Here is a 22,531-nt window from a genome sequence, read left to right as displayed (position 1 = left end):
TGCAATACCAGAGGCAGCACAAAAACTGTCGAATGCCTCATTGCAAAATTCAAGGCCATTGTCGGTTCTCAACCTCTTGACCTTTCTGCCAGTCTGATTTTCAACCAGAGTCTTCCAACTTTTGAAATTCTCAAAAGTTTCATCCTTAGTCTTCTGGATGAATACCCATAATTTTCTGGAATAATCATCTACTATGGATAGAAAATACCTTGCTCCTGAATGTGATGGACACCTTGCAGGCCCCCAAAGATCAGCATGGATGTAATCAAGGGATCCATGTGTTCTTTGTTTGCCTTTGTTGAACTTCACTCTGCAAGATTTTCCAAGTACACAGGGTTCACAAAACTTCAGCTTTTCGATTTTGTCTCCACCAAGCAGATTTTGTTTCCCTAATTCGACCAGACCCCTTTCACTGACATGGCCCAATCTCATGTGCCAGATTTCTGTCTTCGACAAAGGTTTCGTGGATACAACATTTGTCGAACCACTTACAACTTCAGCCTCAAGGGTATACAAGCCTTGTTTCTTCACGCCTCTCAAGACTTCCTTCGACCCCTTCATGACTCTTAGGATGCTTTTCTCTCCTTGGAAAACATATCCTTTCTTGTCGAATTCACCAAGAGAAAGCAGATTTCTCTTCAAATCAGGAACATACCTGACTTCAGTCAACAACCTTATTGACTCATCATGGAGCTTGAATCTCACAGATCCAACACCTGCAATCTTGCAAGCCTTGTTGTTTCCCAGCAATACTGATCCACCATCTTGATCACATAATTCCTCGAACAAGTCTTTGTTTGGAGTCATGTGCCAAGTGCAACCTGAATCCATAATCCACTCCTTCTTAGAGTCACTGCTTGAAACCACAAGAACATCAGATAATTCGAAATCATCTTGAACAATGGCAGCGTTGCCATTATCCTTACCTCCATGATATTTCAAGCGTTCAGGGCACACCTTTCTTGTGTGACCCTCCTTCTTACAATGGTAGCATCGAATGCCAGATGCTTCGCCACTGTAAGTCTTCGACTGACTTTTGCCTTTCTTCTTGTCGAACTTACCATCCTTTCGTAAGAGTTTTCCTTTAACGGCCAAACCTTCGCCAACAGTCGAAGGTTTATGCTCCTTTCGTTCATTCAATTCCTTAGAGTACAAGGCTGATTGAACTTCTTCAAACGTCAGGGACTCCCTTCCATACAAGAGAGTTTCTTTGAAGTGAGCATGTGATCGAGGCAAAGAACACAATAGTAACAGCGCTTGATCTTCATCATCGATTTTCACATCAATATTTTCAAGATCAAGAATCAGCTTGTTGAACATATCCAACTGCTCAGCCAATACTTTGTCTTCAATCATCTTGAATGAATACAAAGCTTGCTTCAGGTAGAGTCGATTTACCAGCGATTTGGTCATGTACAAACTTTCAAGTTTCACCCATAACCCTGATGCCGTCGTCTCCTTTGATACCTGCCGGAGAACCTTATCACCAAGGCTCAACAAAATTGCGCTGTGTGCTTTCTCGATCATATTTGTCTTCTCCGCTGCCGTCAATTCTGCATTCATGGCTGCCTCTCCCTTCAACGCTTCCAAACAACCCTGCTGAACCAGTAGGGCTTTCATCTTCAAGCGCCACAGACCGAAATCATTCACTCCAGTGAACTTTTCAATCTCATACTTTGTTGAAGGCATCTTCTCCACGCTCACCGCACCAATTTGTTGTGAAAAACGATACCAATAACAAAGTATAATAGGGAATTAGGGAAGAGAATAAGAACACAAGAATTGGTTATAACTGCTATTCTTTTACTTTCTCTTAAAACAAGATTACAAGTTTACAAGAATAACAAATAACCTCTCTCACCCTAAATTAGGATTTGCAGCTTAGCAATGATGAGAGACTAGTATGCTATTTATAATAAAACCTAACATACTAACTAATGGGCTTTTTCCACAAGGCCCATTACACAAGTCAACTTAATAAACAAGCTAACTTAACAAATTAGGGTTTAAACACTAAAACCTAATTTAACATGCTAACAACCCTAGCATCTTCGACACAAGCATGTGAACAACCTTCGACATCATGCTTAACCCTGTCGAACCAAGAAGCTACCCTTCGGCCATACTAGAGTTCGATCCAATATCTCACAATACTTATACCATGTCATGGGATGAGTTATCAATTCCCCCTTAATGTGTATTCTAAGTCTGACAGTTTGAACAGGTGTTGGCCTACACAAAACAAATACAAGAACAATTGGACATACATGTAGGACCATAACTATGTGACAAAATAAGCATTACACTTAAGAGACCACGTGTCAACAATAAATAAACTACCAAAAATATAGTTTTGGACCATAATAAGTCAGCACTTACCTTGATACATACGATGGGTTTGCCATTTCCAAATCTCACGAAGAACAAAGTGGAAGAATATAGTTTGGGGCCATTGCAAAAGAAGAGGAATGTGAAGACGAAGACGGACTAATACAAACAACAACTTGAAGACGAAGACGAACAACAACGTTGAAGACGAATCTCATGTTTGTGACGAACAACAACGTTGAAAGTGGAGACGAACAACAACGTTGAAGACGAATCTCACGTTTATGACGAACAATGACGTTGAAGACGAATCTCACGTTTGTGACGAACAACAACGTTGAAAGTGAAGACGAATAACAACGTTGAAGACGAATCTCACGTTTGTGACGAACAACAACGTTGAAAGTGAAGACGAACAACAACGTTGAAGACGAAGCTCACGTTCGTGACGAACAACAACGTTGAAGATGAAGACGAACAACAACGTTGAAGACGAATCTCACGTTTGTGACGAACAACAGCGTTGAAGATGAAGACGAACAACAACATTGAAGACGAATCTCACGTTCATGACGAACAACAACTTTGAAGACGAATATCACATTTGTGGTTCAATCTCTTTGATTCGGCTTGCTGAGATATCTATGGTTCATGTTTTAGAAAAACAATTTCAAATGTGATTTCTCATGGAATTATAGGAATAATAAACGAATCAAAAATTTATATTTACCAATATTTAATATTAATGTCTAATAAACATTCAAATTTAATAAAAAAAACAAATATTTTATCTATCTACCATCTGACACATAAGCTACATATCTGTCACCTCATTAAAAAAATACTCTCAAATTAAAATGGAACTATATTCCCAAAAACTTTAGTTGCATTTAAAATAAAGAAACTAAAATTAAATAATAGGACAACTTTAGTTGCATTTAAGCTTTATTTATATTATTCAAACTTGTGTAGTAATATTAATTTCAATCTAACTCTTTCTTCCTTTCTTTATGTCTACTTCTCATTTCCACAAAACAAAGCATAAGATTCATATCATCACCGACAGCAACAACAAAAAAAACATCACACACAGAGAAACAAAAATGTCCGAACAAGAACCACATCCACCGTCAAACGACCTATGTTCAATCTGCCACGGAACCTTCCAAATCCCATGTCAAGCAAACTGCTCCCACTGGTTCTGCGCAAACTGTATACTCCTTGTTTGGCGCCACACTTCCGGCATTCAGCCGTGCAAATGTCCGCTCTGTCGTCGACCGATCAACCTCCTGGTTCCGACGAATGGCATAAACAACGAGGATTCGCAGCAGATTCTGTCGGAGATTCAGATTTATAACCGGACTTTTGGTCGGCAATCTGATGCTCCTATTGCTCAGAGGATTCTTGATCTTCCGTTTCTGCTGAGGAGGCTGTTTAGGGATTTTGTTAATCCTGATAACTCGCTTCCGGTTGTTATCAAAGCTCGGATTTTTCTTTCGGTTGGTTTTCTTTCTTACTCAACTGACTCTTTATTGATTGTTGTTGTCTGTAGTTGAAATTTAATGGAACAAAGTTTGGTAGGGTTTTTATCTATGAAGCGTGGATATCTCGAACATAACCCGGCACTGATAATAATTTAAGATAATTAATAAATTAAACGTAATCACTGGTGCAGGTGTCTGATACTAACACGGACCTTTTTTCAGAGGTGGTGGTGCTAAGTAGGTTTTTATGGGAGTTTTTGTTAAGAGTCTCACATCGGACAATATATGGCCTGAACATGTACTTATAAATGGGAGCAATCCTCACCCTATTAACCGGTTTTGTAGGGATGAGTTAGGCCCAACCACATTTCTTAACATGGTATCAGAGTCTGGATCCAGTGGGCTATCTTCTATGGTTTGGTGTTCAGTTCAGATTCATGTGTTGATTGATTGATAGATAGTTGAAATTGTTTCTAGTCTCTTTTAACTAAGGGGAAATGCTACATGATGTGTGGCTTTGTTGGTTCTGGATTTAGAATGTTTTTGACATATTATATGTTTGTTTCCAATTTGGGGAGATGCAAAAGTGATTTTAGAAGTGGAGAATTGATTTTGCATGTTTTGTTTCTCTAAAATAGAATTGTTTTTGTTTACATAAATGATTTTACTTAAGTTAGGGTTTGTAGTTTGAGTCTAAATGTAATTTCAACGTTGAAATTTATTATTCAACTCACTTTTGTCTAACAATAATCAAGCAATCCTATTCTTATTATCACATTTGATAAAGTTGGTAAATTACAACACATTTGTAGTGTGAATCCGAACACTTACATTGTCTCTTCTTATACACAGATGATACTGAGTGTCATATACATCGTCAGCCCGATTGACATCATTCCAGAAGGTAATGCACTGTAGTGTAGCTAAGCATATATGTTGATGAATGATTTCAATTACTTGTTATATTTTACCATTTTGTTTAATCGGTGAAATTGTGAAATTGTTCATGTTAGAGTTTTTTTCCCTTTTCTGCAGGAATATTCGGAGTGATTGGTTTCTTGGATGATGCTCTAGTTGCACTAATCTTCTTCCTACATGCTGCTGCCATTTATAGATCAGTTCTTTACCTCCGTCATGGGGGTGCATAAGTAAAGTTGTGAAATGAGATGTTGCGTTTTCTTCCATCTTGTGAAAAATTGACTATAACCTGTTTTGTACATAAGATAGACATGCTTTAGATCAGTTTGTAATTTGGATTTAGCAAGAGGTTAATCTATAAGCTCCATTTAGATTTCAAATATCTTGTAGAGCCAAAAGAAATATCAAAGTTTATCTTTCTCAATAAGGGGAACATGGAACCTGACCCTGTATTAGTTTTAAGCTCTAAGAAAATCCAGAGAAAAGTATGTCTCCTAACACCGGAGCGAATCATAGTTTTTTAATACAAACTATGTGTTCTCTGCGCACAACTGCAAATATTAGGACTGTTCAAAAAAAGGTATGAACTGAATTGTCGAACCGAACCGAATTAAAGTTAAAATAATCAAACAGTTATGTTTGATTATTGATCTGAACCGGTATTTTACTAACTGTTCTAGAACTTACCAAGTTGAAATTAACCAAAACTGAACCTTTAAAACATGAAAACTGAAGTGTTTTAGCAGTATAGCACATCCTTAGCAGTATGCCTACATTCTCTGTGAATATCTGTATATAATTGAACATTAGTGTTATTAATGCATCATGTGGAAATATCTGATGCTTCTTTGATCCTTAAAAACCTGTTTATATGTAATTTACTTTTAACTTATTTGGGATATTGCTATAGATAATTACTTTGATTTTTTGCGTTTGATTTATTTTTAGGTAGACTTGTTTATATAAAATTTGTATACATGTTACTATGAGGATTCAAATTGCCACTGACAGTGTTTATTTCACATATCATTATGTTTGGAGTTGATTTAAAAACAATATAACTGTTCGATTCTTTAACAAAGTGGCTCGTTTGGAAAAACTGTCTTCAAATGATTTGATACGGTTTAGAATTTCGATCCATTATACTTAATCAAAAAATTTGGTTTGATTCTGTAAAAATTAAAACAATTTGATTTGGTTCAAATGACCTTTTATAATAGTTCGGTCCGGTTCCGTTTTCTGACACAACCATACCACGAACAACCCTAACAAAGACTAATCTCGAGCGAAAATCCGAAGAAAAGTATGTACCTAACACTGGAGCGATGTGAACATGGGAACTGTGAATAGGAATTAGTTTAAATGTAATTATTTAGTGTAATTACCGATATAGCCCTGTAACCTTTATATATACGAGAAATAATAATGAGAAAAGTATCAAGCCAAGAATTCTTGACATGGTATCAGTAGGTTTTCGATCAAACCTGTGAGTTTTAGGTTAATCTTGGCTTTATTCAGCGACACCCCACAGGATCGCTCTTGAAATCGTCTCGGTAGATCTTGTTTCTCGGTAATTGAAATCATCTCGATTCTCGGTAATCTCTTCCAAGATTGCGATTCTAATCTCTGGTGCTTACAAATCGTCTTTGCTTTGATCGTGTTATCGTATTGGTGTCGGCAAGTATTCTGAATTAGGGTTTTGACTCGGTGTCGGCAAGTATTCTGAATTAGGGTTTTGACTTGGTGTCGGCGAGTATCCTGAATTGGGGTGTTGATTTGGTGTCGGCAAGTATTTTCTTCAGTGTTCTGTTGGTGTTTCTTGTTTCACGTTAACGAAATTGTTACGTTAACAAAATTGTTCTTAAGTCATCTCTGATATTATGGCTTCCGAAGAAGAGATAGATCATATTTGTGTTCGTTTTACCGGAAAGAATTATCTTGTTTGGAAATTTCAGTTTCGGATGTATGTCAAAGGGAAAGGATTATGGAGTCACTTGGACGATGTCTCTTTGGCACCGTTAGAGACAACTGACTTAGATGCATGGGAAATAGAAGATGCTCAGATTATCACTTGGATTCTCGGTACTATTGATCCTCACATGATTAATAATTTGCGATCTTTTTCCACTACCCAAGAAATGTGGAACTACTTGAAGCGTATCTATAACCTAGACAACGCGGCCAAAGGTTTTCAGTTGGAGCTAGACATTGCCAATTACAAACAAGGCAATCTGTCTGTTCAAGAATATTATTCTGGTTTTTTGAATTTGTGGACAGAACACTCTACGATTATACATGTTGATGTTCCCAAGAGTTCTCTCGCGGATGTCCAAGAGGTCTACAATACTAGTAGGCGAGACCAATTTCTCATGAAGCTTCGTGCAGAATTTGAGGTTGTCAAAGGTGCTTTGCTGAATAGGAATCTTGTTCCTTCTTTAGATACATGTGTTGGTGAACTTCTCAGAGAGGAACAACATCTTGCTACTCAAGGATCCATGTCTCACGATGTTGTCATTTCTGAGTCTGCTATGTTTGCATATGCTCCTCAGAGTAGAGGTAAAGGTCGTGATATTCGACATGTCCAATGTTTCTCTTGCAAACAATTTGGACATTTTTCTCAGAGTTGCAGTAAGAAGTATTGTAATTATTGCAAGTAGCGGGGCCATATTATCTCTGATTGTCCCACCCGTCCTCCACGATCAGCACAACTTTCGGTGCAAGCATTTCCTGCTAGTACAAGCTCTGCAGTTGGTCCTTCCATCACCAATCCATCTAATAGTGGTGCTCTCCAACCTGAAATAATCCAACAGATGGTACTTTCCGCTCTTTCAACCTTGGGAATTCAGGGTAAGTCTTCGAATGTTTCCTGCCCGTGGTTTCTTGATTCTGGTGCATCCAATCACATGACAGCCTCTTCTGAATACCTGCACAATTTACATTCTTACCATGGTAATCAGAAAATTCAAATTGCGGATGGTAATGCTCTCTCTATCACGAATGTTGGTGACCTCAACTCGGATTTTCGGGATGTGTTTGTAGCACCTGGACTTGCTTCCAATTTATTATCTGTTGGTCAATTGGTTGATAATAATTGTAATGTAAATTTTTCTCGTGATGGGGCCTAAAGTGGGAAGGCTGTTTCCACTTCAGTTTATTTCTTGTCATTTATCTCTTGTTTGTAATAATGTCTTGAATTCTTATGAGGATTGGCATAGAAAATTGGGTCATCCTAACTCTGCTGTTTTATCTCATTTATTTAAAAAAGGTTTATTGGGAAATAAAAAAGTTGTTTCTAATGCCTCTCTTTCATGTTCTGTTTGCAAATTAGCTAAAAGTAAAACACTTCCTTTTCCGTCTGGTGCTTATCGGGCTTCCTCTTGTTTTGAAATGATTCATAGTGATGTATGGGGTATGTCTCCTGTAGTTTCTCATGCTCGCTATAAATATTTTGTCACATTTATTGATGATTATAGTCGTTTTACTTGGATATATTTTCTTCGGTCTAAATCTGAAGTGTTTTCTATGTTTAAGAAATTTCTGACATATGTTGAAACTCAATTTCATGAAAATGTTAAAAATTTTCGCTCTGATTCTGGTGGTGAGTACATGTCTCGTGAGTTTCAAGAATTTCTTCAACAAAAAGGCATTTTGTCTCAACGATCTTGTCCCAATACCCCCAAACAAAATGGGATGGCAGAACGCAAGAATCGTCATTTGCTTGATGTGACCCGCACTTTACTTCTTCAAGCTTCTGTACCACCCCGATTTTGGGTGGAGGCTCTTTCCACAGCTGTCTTCTTGATCAATCGTCTTCCTTCTATGGTTATTGATCTTGATTCTCCTTTTTTTCGTCTTTTTAAAATTCAGCCTAATTATAATGATCTACATACTTTTGGATGTGTTTGTTTTGTTCACTTACCTCCATTTGAAAGGCATAAGCTTGGAGCGCAGTCTGTTCAATGTGCGTTTATGGGGTATAGTCACTCTCATAAGGGATTTGTGTGTTATGATGTCACTAACCATCGTTTTCGCATTTCTAGGAATGTGACATTTTTTGATAATCAGTTTATGTTTCCATGTGTTTCTCCTGTCATGAATGATATTGTTACTCTTCCTAAGTTTTCTATTATGCCTCAATCTATAGAACGCTATAAACCAGGTCATGTATATGTCAGAAAACACAAACAGCAGGTTCCCACACCCCTTCCCGACGCTGAACCGCCACCTGATCCTGTAACGGTTGAACCACGACGTTCTGGTCGAATATCTCGAGCACCAGATAGATATTCACCAGACAGGTATGATTCCTCACATACTTCTCTGACTGCCACACTCTCTAGCATATCTATTCCTACTTGCTATTCACAGGCTGTTAAAGATGTACGTTGGATAAAAGCAATGAATGAGGAACTTCAAGCTCTTCAAGAGAATTTCACATGGGATATTGTCTCTTGTCCTCCTGATGTTAAACCCATTGGTTGCAAATGGGTTTATTCTGTGAAATTGAATTCTGATGGGTCCCTCAACCATTTCAAGGCTCGCTTGGTTGCCTTAGGAAACAAGCAGGAATATGGAATCGATTATGATGAGACATTTGCACCGGTTGCCAAAATGACATCTGTTCGTACGGTACTCTCTATAGCTGCTTCTAACGGGTGGGCTCTTCATCAATTAGATGTGAAAAATGCTTTTCTTCATGGTGACCTGGCGGAAGATATTTATATGACTCCTCCTCAAGGTCTATTTCCGTCATCTAAGGGTGTGTGCAAGCTCAAACGCTCCTTATATGGTTTGAAACAAGCGCCTAGAGCATGGTATGAAAAATTTCGCTCCACTCTACTTGGGTTTTCCTTTACTCAGAGTCAGTACGACTCTTCTCTATTTATTCATAGAACATCTACTGGAATTGTCCTACTTCTTTTGTATGTTGATGATATGATTATTACTGGTTCTGATGATGCTTCCATTCAAAGCCTTAAACAGCAGTTACAAGCAGCGTTTCATATGAAAGATCTTGGTAATTTGCATTATTTTCTTGGTCTTGAGGTTCATTCTACATCCAAGGGCATATTCCTCCATCAACACAAGTATGCCACAGATTTAATTTCTATGGCTGGTCTGCAATCGGCTAATCCAGTGGATACTCCTCTTGAGGTTAATGTTAAATATCATCGTGATGATGGTGATCTGTTGCATGATCCCTTATTGTATCGTCAACTCGTGGGTAGCCTTAATTACTTGACTATTACTCGCCCTGACATATCATTTGTTGTTCAACAAGTAAGTCAATCATGCACTCTCCTCGTCACCTTCACTTGGCAGCAGTTCGTCGTATAATTCGTTACTTGAAGGGAAGCTCTCATCGTGGTTTATTCTTTCCTACTGGAGTTCCTCCTAAATTGAATGCTTATAGTGAAGCCGATTGGGCAGGGTGTCCTGATACTCGACGATCTGTCACTGGTTGGTGCATGTTTCTTGGCTCTTCATTGATCTCATGGAAAAGTAAGAAACAAGCGAGAGTCTCTAAATCTTCTACTGAATCTGAGTATCGTGCCATGTCTGCTGCTTGTTCTGAAATAATTTGGCTTCGTGGTCTTCTGGTTGAACTTGGATTTCCTCAAATAGAGCCAACTTCACTTTATGCTGACAATACAAGTGCCATCCAAATTGTTGCGAATCCTGTTTTTCATGAACGCACCAAACATATTGAAGTTGATTGTCACTCAATCCGTGACGCTTATGATGACAGAATAATATCACTTCCTCATGTCAGTACTCAGTTGCAGATTATAGATATTCTTACCAAGGCTGTTCCGCGTCCACGTCATTAGTTTCTTGTTAGCAAATTGATGCTCATTGACAAGCAGCATCAATTTGAGGGGGTGTGAATAGGAATTAGTTTAAGTGTAATTATTTAGTGTAATTATCGATATAGCCCTGTAACCTTTATATATACGAGAAATAATAATGAGAAAAGTATCAAGCCAAGAATTCTTGACAGAACATGACTGTGTATTTGTTTTAAGCTCTAAGAAAATCCGAGGAAAAGTATGTCGCCTAACACTGGAACGAATCATAGATGCAATAACAATCACATTTTTGCAGCAATCCTTGATATTTATAGCACAATCATGATGTCTCAGAGTTATTAATTCTACATCAAAAATGGAATACTAATGGAATAAACCCAAAAATGAAATAACCTCCGACTTAAAAATAAAATAGCGGGATAACTAATAAAGGATAATTATATGAGTAACTTATAAAACAAATATTAAAATTAACAGTGTTTTAAAACCCGAATACTAATCTGTATTTAATTTAATTGAAATAAACTTATCTTCTTTACACTTTTATGGACACTTTAGTCTTTTTGAATTACAAAAGGTAGGGTTCTTCTTCGCTATGATTTCAAGAAAATTATAAATTAGGTTAAGATTGATTAGTTTTCAGTATGGTTTCGTTTTCTATTATTTATATGATCTATATATTAAGTTTCTTTTGATTCATCAACAACGGTGCTATATATAACAATTGAAAACACGGCAAATGAATCAAGATTATGACAGATTGTCGGGAACATCCTCGAGATAGCACCACTATTTCGAGCCGTAAAAAAATCTTGATCACATTAGAGATCAAATGATTCTTTTATTTTTAACTTTGAAGAAATTGAAGGTTGATTCTCTTTTGATTCTTTTAGTTCACTTTGTTTATCTTCAATTTTATAACTATTATCAATTTGTATTAAATCATGTGTTCTCTATTTTTGGAATTTAAGATTGAACAATGAAGACTAATGAATTTTAACTTTTAGTTTTTGAAACTATTTTATAAATTAATTTTAAAAGAGTTCTAAAAAATAAATAAAATAAAAAATGTATTTGACAATATTATTTTTCAAAATTTATTTTAAAGTTGCGCAATATTACAAATTTGCATTAATAACAAAATAATGTTTTTTTTGTTTTTTTCTCTTTTTAATTTTCAAAAATCAAATTTCTAAAACCAATTTTAATTTTTTAACTTTTAAAACTCTCATTTTAAAAATAATTTTGTAAAATTATACTATCAAACAAGCTTTATTATTTTTAAATTTAAAAATTTTAAAATATCAAATAGATTTCTATACGAATAATTAATAACATAAAATCAATTCCACTATTTATATATATTTTTAAAATAGAAAAGAAATCAAAATAAGTTCAATTTTGAGGCTTTGTTTGAAAATTTGAAAGATAAAAAAAGACTTTGAAAATTAGAAGAATTGAATGAAAAGAATAAAAGATTTAGGTGAATAGAATTATGCGTAATTTTTTTTTCTTCCAAAAACTAAAAATCTTCAAATTTAATTATTTGAATATAATTTGTGTTGCTATAGTATTCTATAAATTAAAAAGGGTTAAATAAGTTTTTGGTCCCTATAAACATTGCAGTTTCATTTTTAGTCCCTCCTGAGTTTTGACAACGGTTTTAGCTGGTTTTGCCAACGGTTTTTTGTAAAAATGGTTACCTAAAGACAGCGAGAGACTAAAAATGAAAACTACAATATTTATAGGGACCAAAAATTTGTTTAACGCAATTAAAAATATTTTATACAAAAAAAAAATTAAAAATTTAAAATTTCTTTATATTTTATACAAAATCTCTATTAAAAATTTCTTTATAATTTACTTTTATTTATTTTTTTTATACGAACTTTTATTTGTATAAGTATGTTATGAACTTTAAAAAAGAAAACGTATTTAAAAAAAAAAAAAACACTATACATATGAAAATGGAGATGAAACTGTGTAATTCCTAAGGGGGGGTGTTTGTTTCAGAGATACAAATGTTATTCTCAGGAATGTGACATTGGAATTCATATATTCCTTTGTTTGTTTCAAGTTTTGATAAATTATTTCCGGTACTTTTTATTCCCAGGAATAAATTTTGTTAATGAGTTTCTTCATTTTCATTCTCATGTAAAAATATGGGAATCTTACATTCCATGGGAATATAAAATAACCAACCATAACTTCTCACTCTCATATTATTTTAACACGTCTACTTTTTTTAATTTGTAATTTTTAAAATTTAATTAAAACAAAATCTAAAAATATTTCTAGGAATTATTCATTTGCCAAACACATTAATAAGAATAAAGTTGCAATAATATTCCTAGGAATGATATTCCCAGAATTATAATTTTAATCCTTCAAACAAACACACCTAAGTGTTTTGGAGATGGATAAAAGTTTGAAGCCTAATGCAATCCTTAAATGATGTTAAATTCATCAACTTTCCCTGAACCAACTGAAATTCATCATCACATACTATGTATGATATACTAAATTCATCAATTTTCCATGAGCCAACTGAAATGATACCTATACATTTGGAACTGCTTAACAAAAAACATGAAGGATCACTAGGCCAAAAAATTCTCTAGAAGGCCTTTGAATCTAGTTTCTAGATAGTAGATACATATTCACATGTGTGAGCAATAAAAGTTGTAACACTAAACAGAGATAATGCCAAAACCATAGTTCCCGGCTCAAAATTGATGTATGTAGTTTCACAAAATCCACTTGGTTGGCTAGCATCTTTCAAAAATCTTGTATAGCTTTTCCAATGAAGCTACCTGTAACAAATAGAAAGGAGAAAATGAATCCTTGCATGTTTCCTCACTCTACTTCACTAAGATTATACTATAAATAAATCAGTACTCTTAGCTTAGTGGCTCATGCGAAGCATAGGAAAATTTAATAGAGTGATAATCTATATGCTACATATATAATGTATACAACTTCAAAGAAACATAATGAGGATAGATTATTTGATGTATCGTAGTATAAAATTTAAACATAACAAACCTCGCAGGTTAAATTTGAAATTTTGAAGTAGCATTGACAACACACATTACCTTAACAAATGTTCCGTTAGTAGCCATAGAAGCGGGTGGTTTGAAAAAAAGTCTCATGGATGGAAAAAGCACATGTTGTACTGACCATTCACGCTGAGCCCATGCTGTTTCAGCTTCAGAAAGCAGTTCTTGTTCAACATTGTTGTCAATAACATCACTCTCTGAAAACAAAATTCACTTACGTCATCACTCTCAGATAAGTGTTGATATATATGCACATGTACGAGTGAGGGTGATCTAGAAAGTAACATGCATGAAGTACATACCAGTACTATCACAGATATTCTCCAGGGAACAACTGTCGAACAGTTTCCTCTTCTTGTAGAAAAGCATTCCCTCTCCAGATGGATTGGGCAACAACGGTGGATGCATAGCATAGAAATTTCCTAGAGCAGCTGAAACTGCCTGAATGCAGTTCCTTTCATCTTCCCAATCAACCTATCATCAAAATGCATACCACGGTTTTCAACATGTAAAGAAAAAAATGTGATCGGAAAATACTGCATGTTCAAAATTAGCAAAAGGCATGCACTTAAATGTTTAGTTGGCAAAAACTTTAATGGATCCCGAAAAGTGTATTCAAGATACAGAGACAGCGTGCCGATGGTACGACAGTATTTAAGAGGTGGAGAATAGAGTTTTATGACTAACATCATTGCCTAAACTAAGCACAAACTCGGGGATGCGATCCATGTCAGGAGTATACTGATCAAGTATCACAGGAAGTCTAGAGATATTTCCATGATCATCAATATTAATACCAAAATATTCCTCCAGCATTGCAGCCTTTTGTTTCAGCAGATCTGTGTTCATCTGGAAAATAGGAAAAGAGATACCCATAAGTATGCATAAATAAAGATACAAAAAGAATGTATCAAATGAAAACATGCATGTTCAAGAAGTTAAATTCTCTTGTTTGAGACTTGTGAGTTTGTATGACTTCATCCAAAACCGGAATGGGTAAGTAAAATCGTAAATCGTGGAAATGTAACACTACAGGGCACCGGCACTTAAGGAATTCAATATAGTAATAACGTCTTGGTAGCTGCATAATCAATACTAAGTCTAAAAAAATGTTATTTTCAACACAATTTTCTTTTTTGATTCCTAACAAGTTCCCTTAGCATGACCCTATTTATTATTAGAATTAGAATTAGCAAATCATATCAATTAGCATTTTTTGTATTATTCGATATGCTATTATAAATGGAGGTGAGTGTAGCCTGAGTTGGACACAAAGAATTACGATTTCAACAAATTAGAAGTAATAAAAAGCCAAAGTGAGATTACTTCTGCAATCTTCTCTTTAAATGTGTCATCATCATTAGATTCTGAATCTAAATCCTCTTCCTTCAATGCCAATATAATCAAGTCTTTCACTGGGGCTGGATCACTAAGCTGGATGGCATTGAAATGGCCAAAACGGCTCAGAACTTGCTGATACATAAGCTCCTTGCTGCAAATGAAATAAGAACAAACTGGCAATGATCAATTTTCAAAAACATATAGATACATGGAAAAAGATACTGTATGTCGCAAACATGCTCCATCATGTAAGAGCTCATTGAGTCTGAAGTCTGAATACTGACAGACCTGTTAACCTCCTTAACTTACAAATTAATAACAAAGACTGTCAATAACAGATTAAATTAACAAAAGCAAAATGTCTACCTCAAGTTTACAACATTTGCAAGATAAAGATGAGTTTTATGCTGAAGCAAAGCAAAAACATCATCTGCCATTCCAACATATGTACAGTGCTTTACAATCTCCAACATTCCTACAAGGTAGATGTTTGTTAATAACTTTTTCCAAATCAACCTACATCACAGAATAGAGTTGGCGCAGCAGAAGGAGAGATTTGACCGTGAACCAGAAAATATTCGATTCAGATTGTTCACAGACAATAACACCTCAAAGGCTTTAAATAGAATGCATGATAATATGGAAACTAGCAGTAAACCAACATAAAAAAGGAACTATTTTCAGAACATAAGAAAATACCTTATAATATTTTGGTTTTATGTTAGAGCATCTTAGGTTATCTCTTAGGATTAATCTTAGAGTATCTCTTAAGATTATTTTCCATTTTTCTTAATTATTATCCCAATGAATAGGGGTCGGAGCTTAGTCTTTTGTATCAAATAGGATTAAATCGTTTTCAATAATATTAAATCATCATCATATTCAAAGTTTTATTATAAAACCCATAACTTCAACAACTATGAAACTAACTAACTCGAAACATCAAAAGAGAACTCTTAGAATTTAGGTAGGGTCTATCTAAAACCTACAAAACCGGTTTATAAGGTGAGGGATGCCTCCCACTTCTAAACTCCAATTCAAGTCATATATCTCATCCAATTTGGGAGTCTTAACAAGAACCAAAACTGAAACTAACTATAGGAAACTAGGAAAAGGATTAACTTATAACAGAGTAGAGATTAATGGTCACATGCTGCATCAATAGTCAGCACTATGATTAATCTAGAAGCATACCAGGGTCATAGGTCTTATTGATCTCTTCAAGAAGCTCTTCTACACTAGTGAGTTCTGTAGAATCTTTTAGATTCCTTCTTTGTCTAACTGAGGACCTGACAATGTACAAATAAAATTTACAAACTCATACATTCTAAAAATTACATGTGAGTCCAATATTTACTTATTACTAGCCCAATTGACTGCAAAAAATAAAACATGAATACAGTCAAATAATAACTATTTATCACAAATATTTACAAATAACCAACTAATTACAGAAGATAACACCCAATGTCCCAAATAAGTTGAAGAAACTTAGTTTCATAATTTAATTGTTCTTTTAGTTAAAATGTAAAGTTGTTTATATACCGCAAAGTGCAATTTGTGCAAACGAAAACTCAATTTAAAAATGAATATTAGCTTGTTAGATACAAAAATGTACAAGAAAAAAAATTGTAGTCACCTTACTGCACTCAATGTGACATTCTTTTCTTGTTGTCCACTAGGCATAACTTGCATGTAGGCATGTAATCTTCCTGCAGGATCTAATGAATCTGTTCTAATGAACTTATTCACTGGCACTTTGGGTGCTCTTGAGCCTAACATTGATAAAAGATGAAACACATTATGAGTATAAACCAAAAACTAACATAAGGTGTGCAAGACAAAATGACAGGAACATTTCCAATACCCGATGGGGTAGGGCTGAGATTATCCTCCCTGCTCTTATTAATACGAGAAATAGAAGATTGTCCAGCTGTCTGCCGCGAGTATGAGACAACACACATAAAATACAGGTACTACGTAAGACTGTGATTTAATAAAACATGAAAGAAAAAAAAATAGCAGAATCTGCATTCACATTTACCAGGAATTTGTTAATAATTAAAAATGGAGATATTTTAGAAATTTAAAAACATGATCCAAGATGTATAGATGGGATTTGATGAGGAATACATAATAAAGATTGGAGGAAACTAGATTGTGAAACAAATCATTTCAAGTAAAACTTTTCATAAAGTTTGGTTTCATTATAAAGAGAGGAACTAACCTATTTATTAGTGAAACAAGGCAGTGTTAGATACAGCAGTGTTCTAAATGATCATGTCTAAGAATTGGCCTATATTCTTGAACAACCATATCTTGACTCGACTATTTATATTGCTATGGTGCAGGCTGCAATAGTGAAGTTGAAAATGATTTTGCATTCTAATCATTATCAAGGCTTCTAAAAAGAGACCACGCTGTACAGCCATGGTGTCGAATGGGGTAAGCTCTAGTGATAAAAATTTGGTGAAAGCAAGATCATGGAAATTGTAGAAGTTGATTTGCAAACAGTTCAAGGAAAAGTTCACTCACCGTCACCGCCAGTTTATAAAAAATAAAACAATTTCACACCTACCTTTTTCATCCATGCATTCAATTGAAGAAGGAAAAAGCAATATATCAAAATCAGCAACTGTTTCTAACTATATACTAAAAAAAAATAGAAAGCGCGGAGTATTATCTTGTAAACATACTTGATCTTGAAATGTCCGTGCTTCATTGGAACTTCTCAATGTTGATTCAATCACCGATTGTATCTTCTCAATGATAACTTCCTGATTTAAGAGGCTCACCTATATGCAAACAAACATACTGTTTTCCATAACAGAGAAGAAATAACTAATAAATGTCATGTTTAAAATTTTAACAAATGTTTAAACTCAATGCTAGTTACATAGTAAGGACTAAGGACATAGTAGGGTAACATGGTATCAATTCCTTGGTAATAGAACTTTTATCAACACAATTTTTTAAATAAGATTGTTCCCTAGCTTCTTTAACAACTACTAACTGTTTGACTCTTGGCACACCACTGTTGATGGTTGTCCACAACTCTAAAAAAAGTCAAATTTCATAACAAGGTAAAGTGGGCCAGTGGATGCTTTTGAAAAAAAAACGGGGGGCCTATGTGTTGTCTACGCTTCAAGCATAGAGGGTTCTTGCAAGAAAGGATGCTAGATATAAAACCGGCTACATGGAACTTTGTTTGGCCAAGAAAGTGACTTCATAAATAACTATGACAAATAAAGAATGTGCACTATACACAATCATATTCTTGATTACGCTCGTACCTCTCTCTTTGTTGGATGCACATTGACATCAATATTCTCAGGTGGTAAAACAATTGAAATATATATAAAAGGCTTAGATGCTTTAGGTAGTGTCGCTGCATAAACAATTTCTATAGCTCGCTTCAACGCAGACCACTCAACCAGTCTATCTGAGGAAAATAGAGAAGAAGACTTTCATGAGAATGTGTAAACAATTAGTCGTTAGCAAGTCAGATTTCAAATTAAATATTAAACATTCTCCGGTCAAAAAATTCAAGTAAATAAGCTTTGATGTTTTATATAGCTAAAGCATACCATTTATGAAAAGCACCATAGTGATTTTCTTGGCAGCATAGTTAGCATTAGACACATAACCATTCATCTCGAAAACTGAAGAAGACGGATCATCGTCTGAAGCTTTAACTTCAACCAGATTGCGAGCAGCTGAGACCCCATAAACTGTTCTGATGGAATCGAGCCTCGAAGATGTGGCCATGGTGTGCACATCTGCTTTAACAGCTCCGTGCTAATAGTAACAGTAGTTGCAAATGGCCAATGAAAATTAATTAACATATATAACTCACAACACATGCGGCCATAAGAATGTAGAGGTAAATAAGCTTAGTTTTATAGTTCAAGATACAAAAACCAACCTTTCTGCAAGAGAAACTGACATTAGTATGATGAATCGCAAACCGACTGACAACGTCTACTATCTTTGAGTAATCATCCGAAGAATTTTGTAGTGTCTTCTTCCTTGCAGCCATGTTATAAAATAGATTCTCAACCTGACAGCACACGCACAGGTAAGCGCGCAAATCTCAATCATTTAAATACAAAAATTCAATTCCAAATCGAGTGAATCACTAAATTAGTCCCTGATATCGTAAAAGTCAAACAATTCTCAGATGTTAACAAAATTTCAAAAAGACCCTTCAAATGAAAAATTTCTCAATCACATTATTAGTAACTGAAATCACTAATCTAAAAGAACAAGTGCGATCAAGATTTGTAAATTTTCAAGAACCAAATTGCTCGCCACCTATAATTGATGATTAATCTTATTTCAATTGCTGATTTATACGGGCATAAGCACTTAAGTACAGCTTAGTTTCAAAAAAGTCCTAGCATTTCTATCAATTAGTAATCAACATACAATATCCTAATAAACTTCTACTTAGCTTCATTATATAGACCAATAGTTGAAATCAAACATTAATGACAATATATAATATATAGATAATATAGTATATACCATTATCTGTGTTCCTTTTACCGCAGCACAGGGTCTAGGCTCATGCTCCATGACACCATCTCTATAGGATACTCTAAACCATAATAAACAAAACTAAAATCATTAATCAATACTCAATATCATCATAGTCATAAGTTTATTCGAGCTTATTTAGATTCCCATTTTTGGATTGCCATTTTGAACCTGTTTGGATAGGCTTATTTGAGCTTATCTACTGCCATAAGCTTTGACACACTGTTCGGGAGACTTAATAAAAACAGCTTATGACATTTTTCATAAATTTTTTTAAACTTATTTTATAAATTCTTCAAGGTAGCTAATGAAAACAACTCAATTTAAACTTATTTTATCTTTAGCTATAAAAATAGCTTATGGTAGCTTATTCATAAGCAGTTAGTTTGATAAGCACTTGTACCATAAGCTGCAAATAAACTGTTTATCCAAACAGGCCCTTAATCAAAACAGCTTATGACATTTTTCATAATTTTTTTTAAACTTATTTTTATATAATTCTTCAGAATAGCTAATAAAAACAACTTATAACATGCATAAAAACAATTTAAATTTATTTTATCTTTTGCCATAAAAATAGCTTATGCGAGCTTATTCATAAGAACTTTTTTTTATAAGCACTTGTCCTATAACCTGCAAATAAGCTATCTATCCAAACACGCCATTTATCTATTGACATAAGTACATGTGAGACTGTTTATGAGAGCTTGTGAAAACAACTTAAGGTATTTGCAAATGCTGTTTCCAGCTTATTTTCAAAAGCTCTCCCTTATAATTTTCATGAAAACAGCTTATAGCTGGTATAAAAGCAGTTTAATTCCGTTGTATCTTCTATTATAGAAACTACCTATACATAAGCATAAGTGATTATATTTTTAAGCGCTTAATTTAACTATTCATCCAAACAATGTCTTATTATACATGATTGAAAGAGAGAGAGAAACCTGTAACCGTGCAATTGGCCTTTGGTAATGGTAGTAACCGTGACATGTGCAACATAGGTCATGCTAGCGAGAGCTTCTCCCCTAAACCCCATAGACTTGATGCTCTGCAAGTCCTCGAACGCCGACAACTTCGACGTCGTGTGCCGCTCGCATAAAATCGGAAGATCCTCATACCGGATGCCGTGACCGTCGTCGGAGACTTGGATGAGTTTGAGGCCGCCGTCTTTGATGGAAAGGTTTATGGAAGTGGATCCGGCGTCGAGACTGTTTTCCACGAGCTCCTTGACGGCGGACACGGGACGCTGGATGACCTCGCCGGCGGCGATTCGGTTAACCACCGACTCACTGAGTCGCTGAATTTTGGGTTGCTCTTCCATCTCCTCCGTCATTCGTACGGACATGAAATGAAATTAGTTCGCGCGAATGAGAGTGTTGCTGGCGGGAGGGAATCCATATCAATTTTTTCTATTTAAAATATGAGATTATTTTTTTTTATATTGTTAGTGATTATCAATAAAATTCTTAAAATGTAAGTTGAATTAAAAATTGATGTTTCAACTTTTGGAAAGAACCAAAAATGATGAGATATGGATAATTGTTGATCTTGAGCAATGGCCTTATATGAGTAAAGTGAAATGGAAGATCAAAGTAAGTGTACCTTCTCATGACATGCGAATTATTTTTATATTTTAGATTGAGTAATGTGGACTTGAGGTGGATTAGATTGTAGTTAGTTGGACCTTTTGGCCTTTTGGTGGACACTAAAGGGACGAGGGAAACCTTAAGTATATGTCGTTAGTTCGGCGTGGAATAAAATTGAATCTCTTGGGACCAGTTTTGAAAAATTAATAGGGAGCAAGCGCATTTAATGCGGTTCCAACATTGAGGCGTTTCCTCACTCATTCCAGATACATGTGATAAAGTGGCCAACTAGGGTGTGGCGCAGTTCATTGAGTGTTTAAGTGCAATTGAGTTTGAGTTGTCTCAGTGAGAGAAATTTCAGTTATTGATCTTGCAATTATTGTTCGTAGTTGGTTTTAATCTTTGTGCTGTCGTTACTTATAAATAGAGTGGGTTGAATAGTTTGAATTTTTCGCAACCTTTTAGCATTCAAGCTTTTAATTACTTTTTAGAAAACGTCTTTGTTCCCTCCTCCTAAGAACACCACTAGAAGTGACTCAGATTTTTGTTTAAAGCTTTCGTCTTTTTCATTCATTCTGCTTCATCAACTTTCTTTAACAAGGTACTCTTCTCATTCAAGTTTTATTAGCACCCCCTGTTTATCTAGCCAATATGAGCGGTAATAATGTTGATTTAGTGAAATATTTTGAAGTGGAAACCTCATTTGGGTGATCCTATGATTCTCTTCATCCTTGTCTTAGTAGCGATCACGTAGGATTAGAGATTATAACCATATCTGACAAATCTGGGTCATAAGGGATGTTTGAGACTTCCTTGGAGGAAGAAAATTCTTCTTTCTGGTCGTTAGGCCATGATCATAGCGGTGTTGGGGTGCTAGAACATTTGAATCTTTGAGGTAGATAGTTTGTATCGAAGTACGATTGGGTAAATCAAAGGTAGCGGGTAGTTCTTCTATTTTGAGAATTGAGACCACCATCAATGATACTAACATTATGGTCAGTGACCATTCGGAATGGTCGATCGTTCCAGTGCTAGGTGGTAATTACTTTTTCATTAAGGTTTTGTTTTCAGGACTATAGTTTGCTATCAGTTATCTAGTACTTCTCAATCATATGAAGATATTATTTTCTCTTCAAGTTTGTTTTTAAATCTCATTTGCTTAGGGACTTTTTCTACTATTTCTTTACTCATGAACTATGAAGCACGACACCCTGAAAAAGTCTCTAACACTGACACAACGACATCAATAATAATTTGAAAAAATAAATTAATTAAACTTAATCACATGTTTTGGTATAATTGTATGATTCCAACGCGGATACGAACACGCCTTTTTTCTTTCCAAGTGTCCAATGATGAACACTTGAATACCAAATGAAGGAATCTTGATTGTCCCTTGAATAATCTTGATAAGTGCTTGAGAATTGGATGAAGATGGTATGGAAATACACACGTGAACTATACTT

General features: G+C 35.0%; 2 protein-coding genes across 2 annotated transcripts; one reads left to right on the top strand and one right to left on the bottom strand.

The window, feature by feature from the left end:
- The first annotated feature begins 3,310 nt into the window (after positions 1-3,310).
- On the top strand, positions 3,311-5,548 carry LOC131657348 (uncharacterized). The gene is made up of 3 exons (XM_058926755.1): positions 3,311-3,827; positions 4,665-4,716; positions 4,848-5,548. Exons 1-3 carry the CDS (start codon positions 3,339-3,341, stop codon positions 4,958-4,960), a joined length of 654 nt encoding a protein of 217 aa, XP_058782738.1. The 5' UTR covers positions 3,311-3,338; the 3' UTR covers positions 4,961-5,548.
- A 7,478-nt stretch (positions 5,549-13,026) lies between these two features.
- Positions 13,027-20,901, bottom strand: LOC131593507 (DNA mismatch repair protein MLH1-like). The gene is made up of 15 exons (XM_058866012.1): positions 20,424-20,901; positions 19,468-19,540; positions 18,866-19,000; positions 18,528-18,738; positions 18,234-18,382; positions 17,637-17,735; positions 16,808-16,877; positions 16,580-16,715; positions 16,135-16,229; positions 15,307-15,415; positions 14,926-15,091; positions 14,287-14,448; positions 13,902-14,073; positions 13,636-13,796; positions 13,027-13,353 (listed from the first exon to the last, which is right to left on the bottom strand). The coding sequence occupies exons 1-15, from the start codon at positions 20,822-20,824 to the stop codon at positions 13,309-13,311; spliced, it is 2,184 nt and encodes a 727-aa protein (XP_058721995.1). The 5' UTR covers positions 20,825-20,901; the 3' UTR covers positions 13,027-13,308.
- Positions 20,902-22,531: the final 1,630 nt, after the last annotated feature.

Source organism: Vicia villosa, linkage group LG3, assembly GCF_029867415.1.
Source record: "Vicia villosa cultivar HV-30 ecotype Madison, WI linkage group LG3, Vvil1.0, whole genome shotgun sequence".
NCBI classification, from domain to species: domain Eukaryota; kingdom Viridiplantae; phylum Streptophyta; class Magnoliopsida; order Fabales; family Fabaceae; genus Vicia; species Vicia villosa.
Note: the sequence above shows the minus strand (reverse complement) of the source record. Positions and strands in the feature narration are given on the sequence as shown.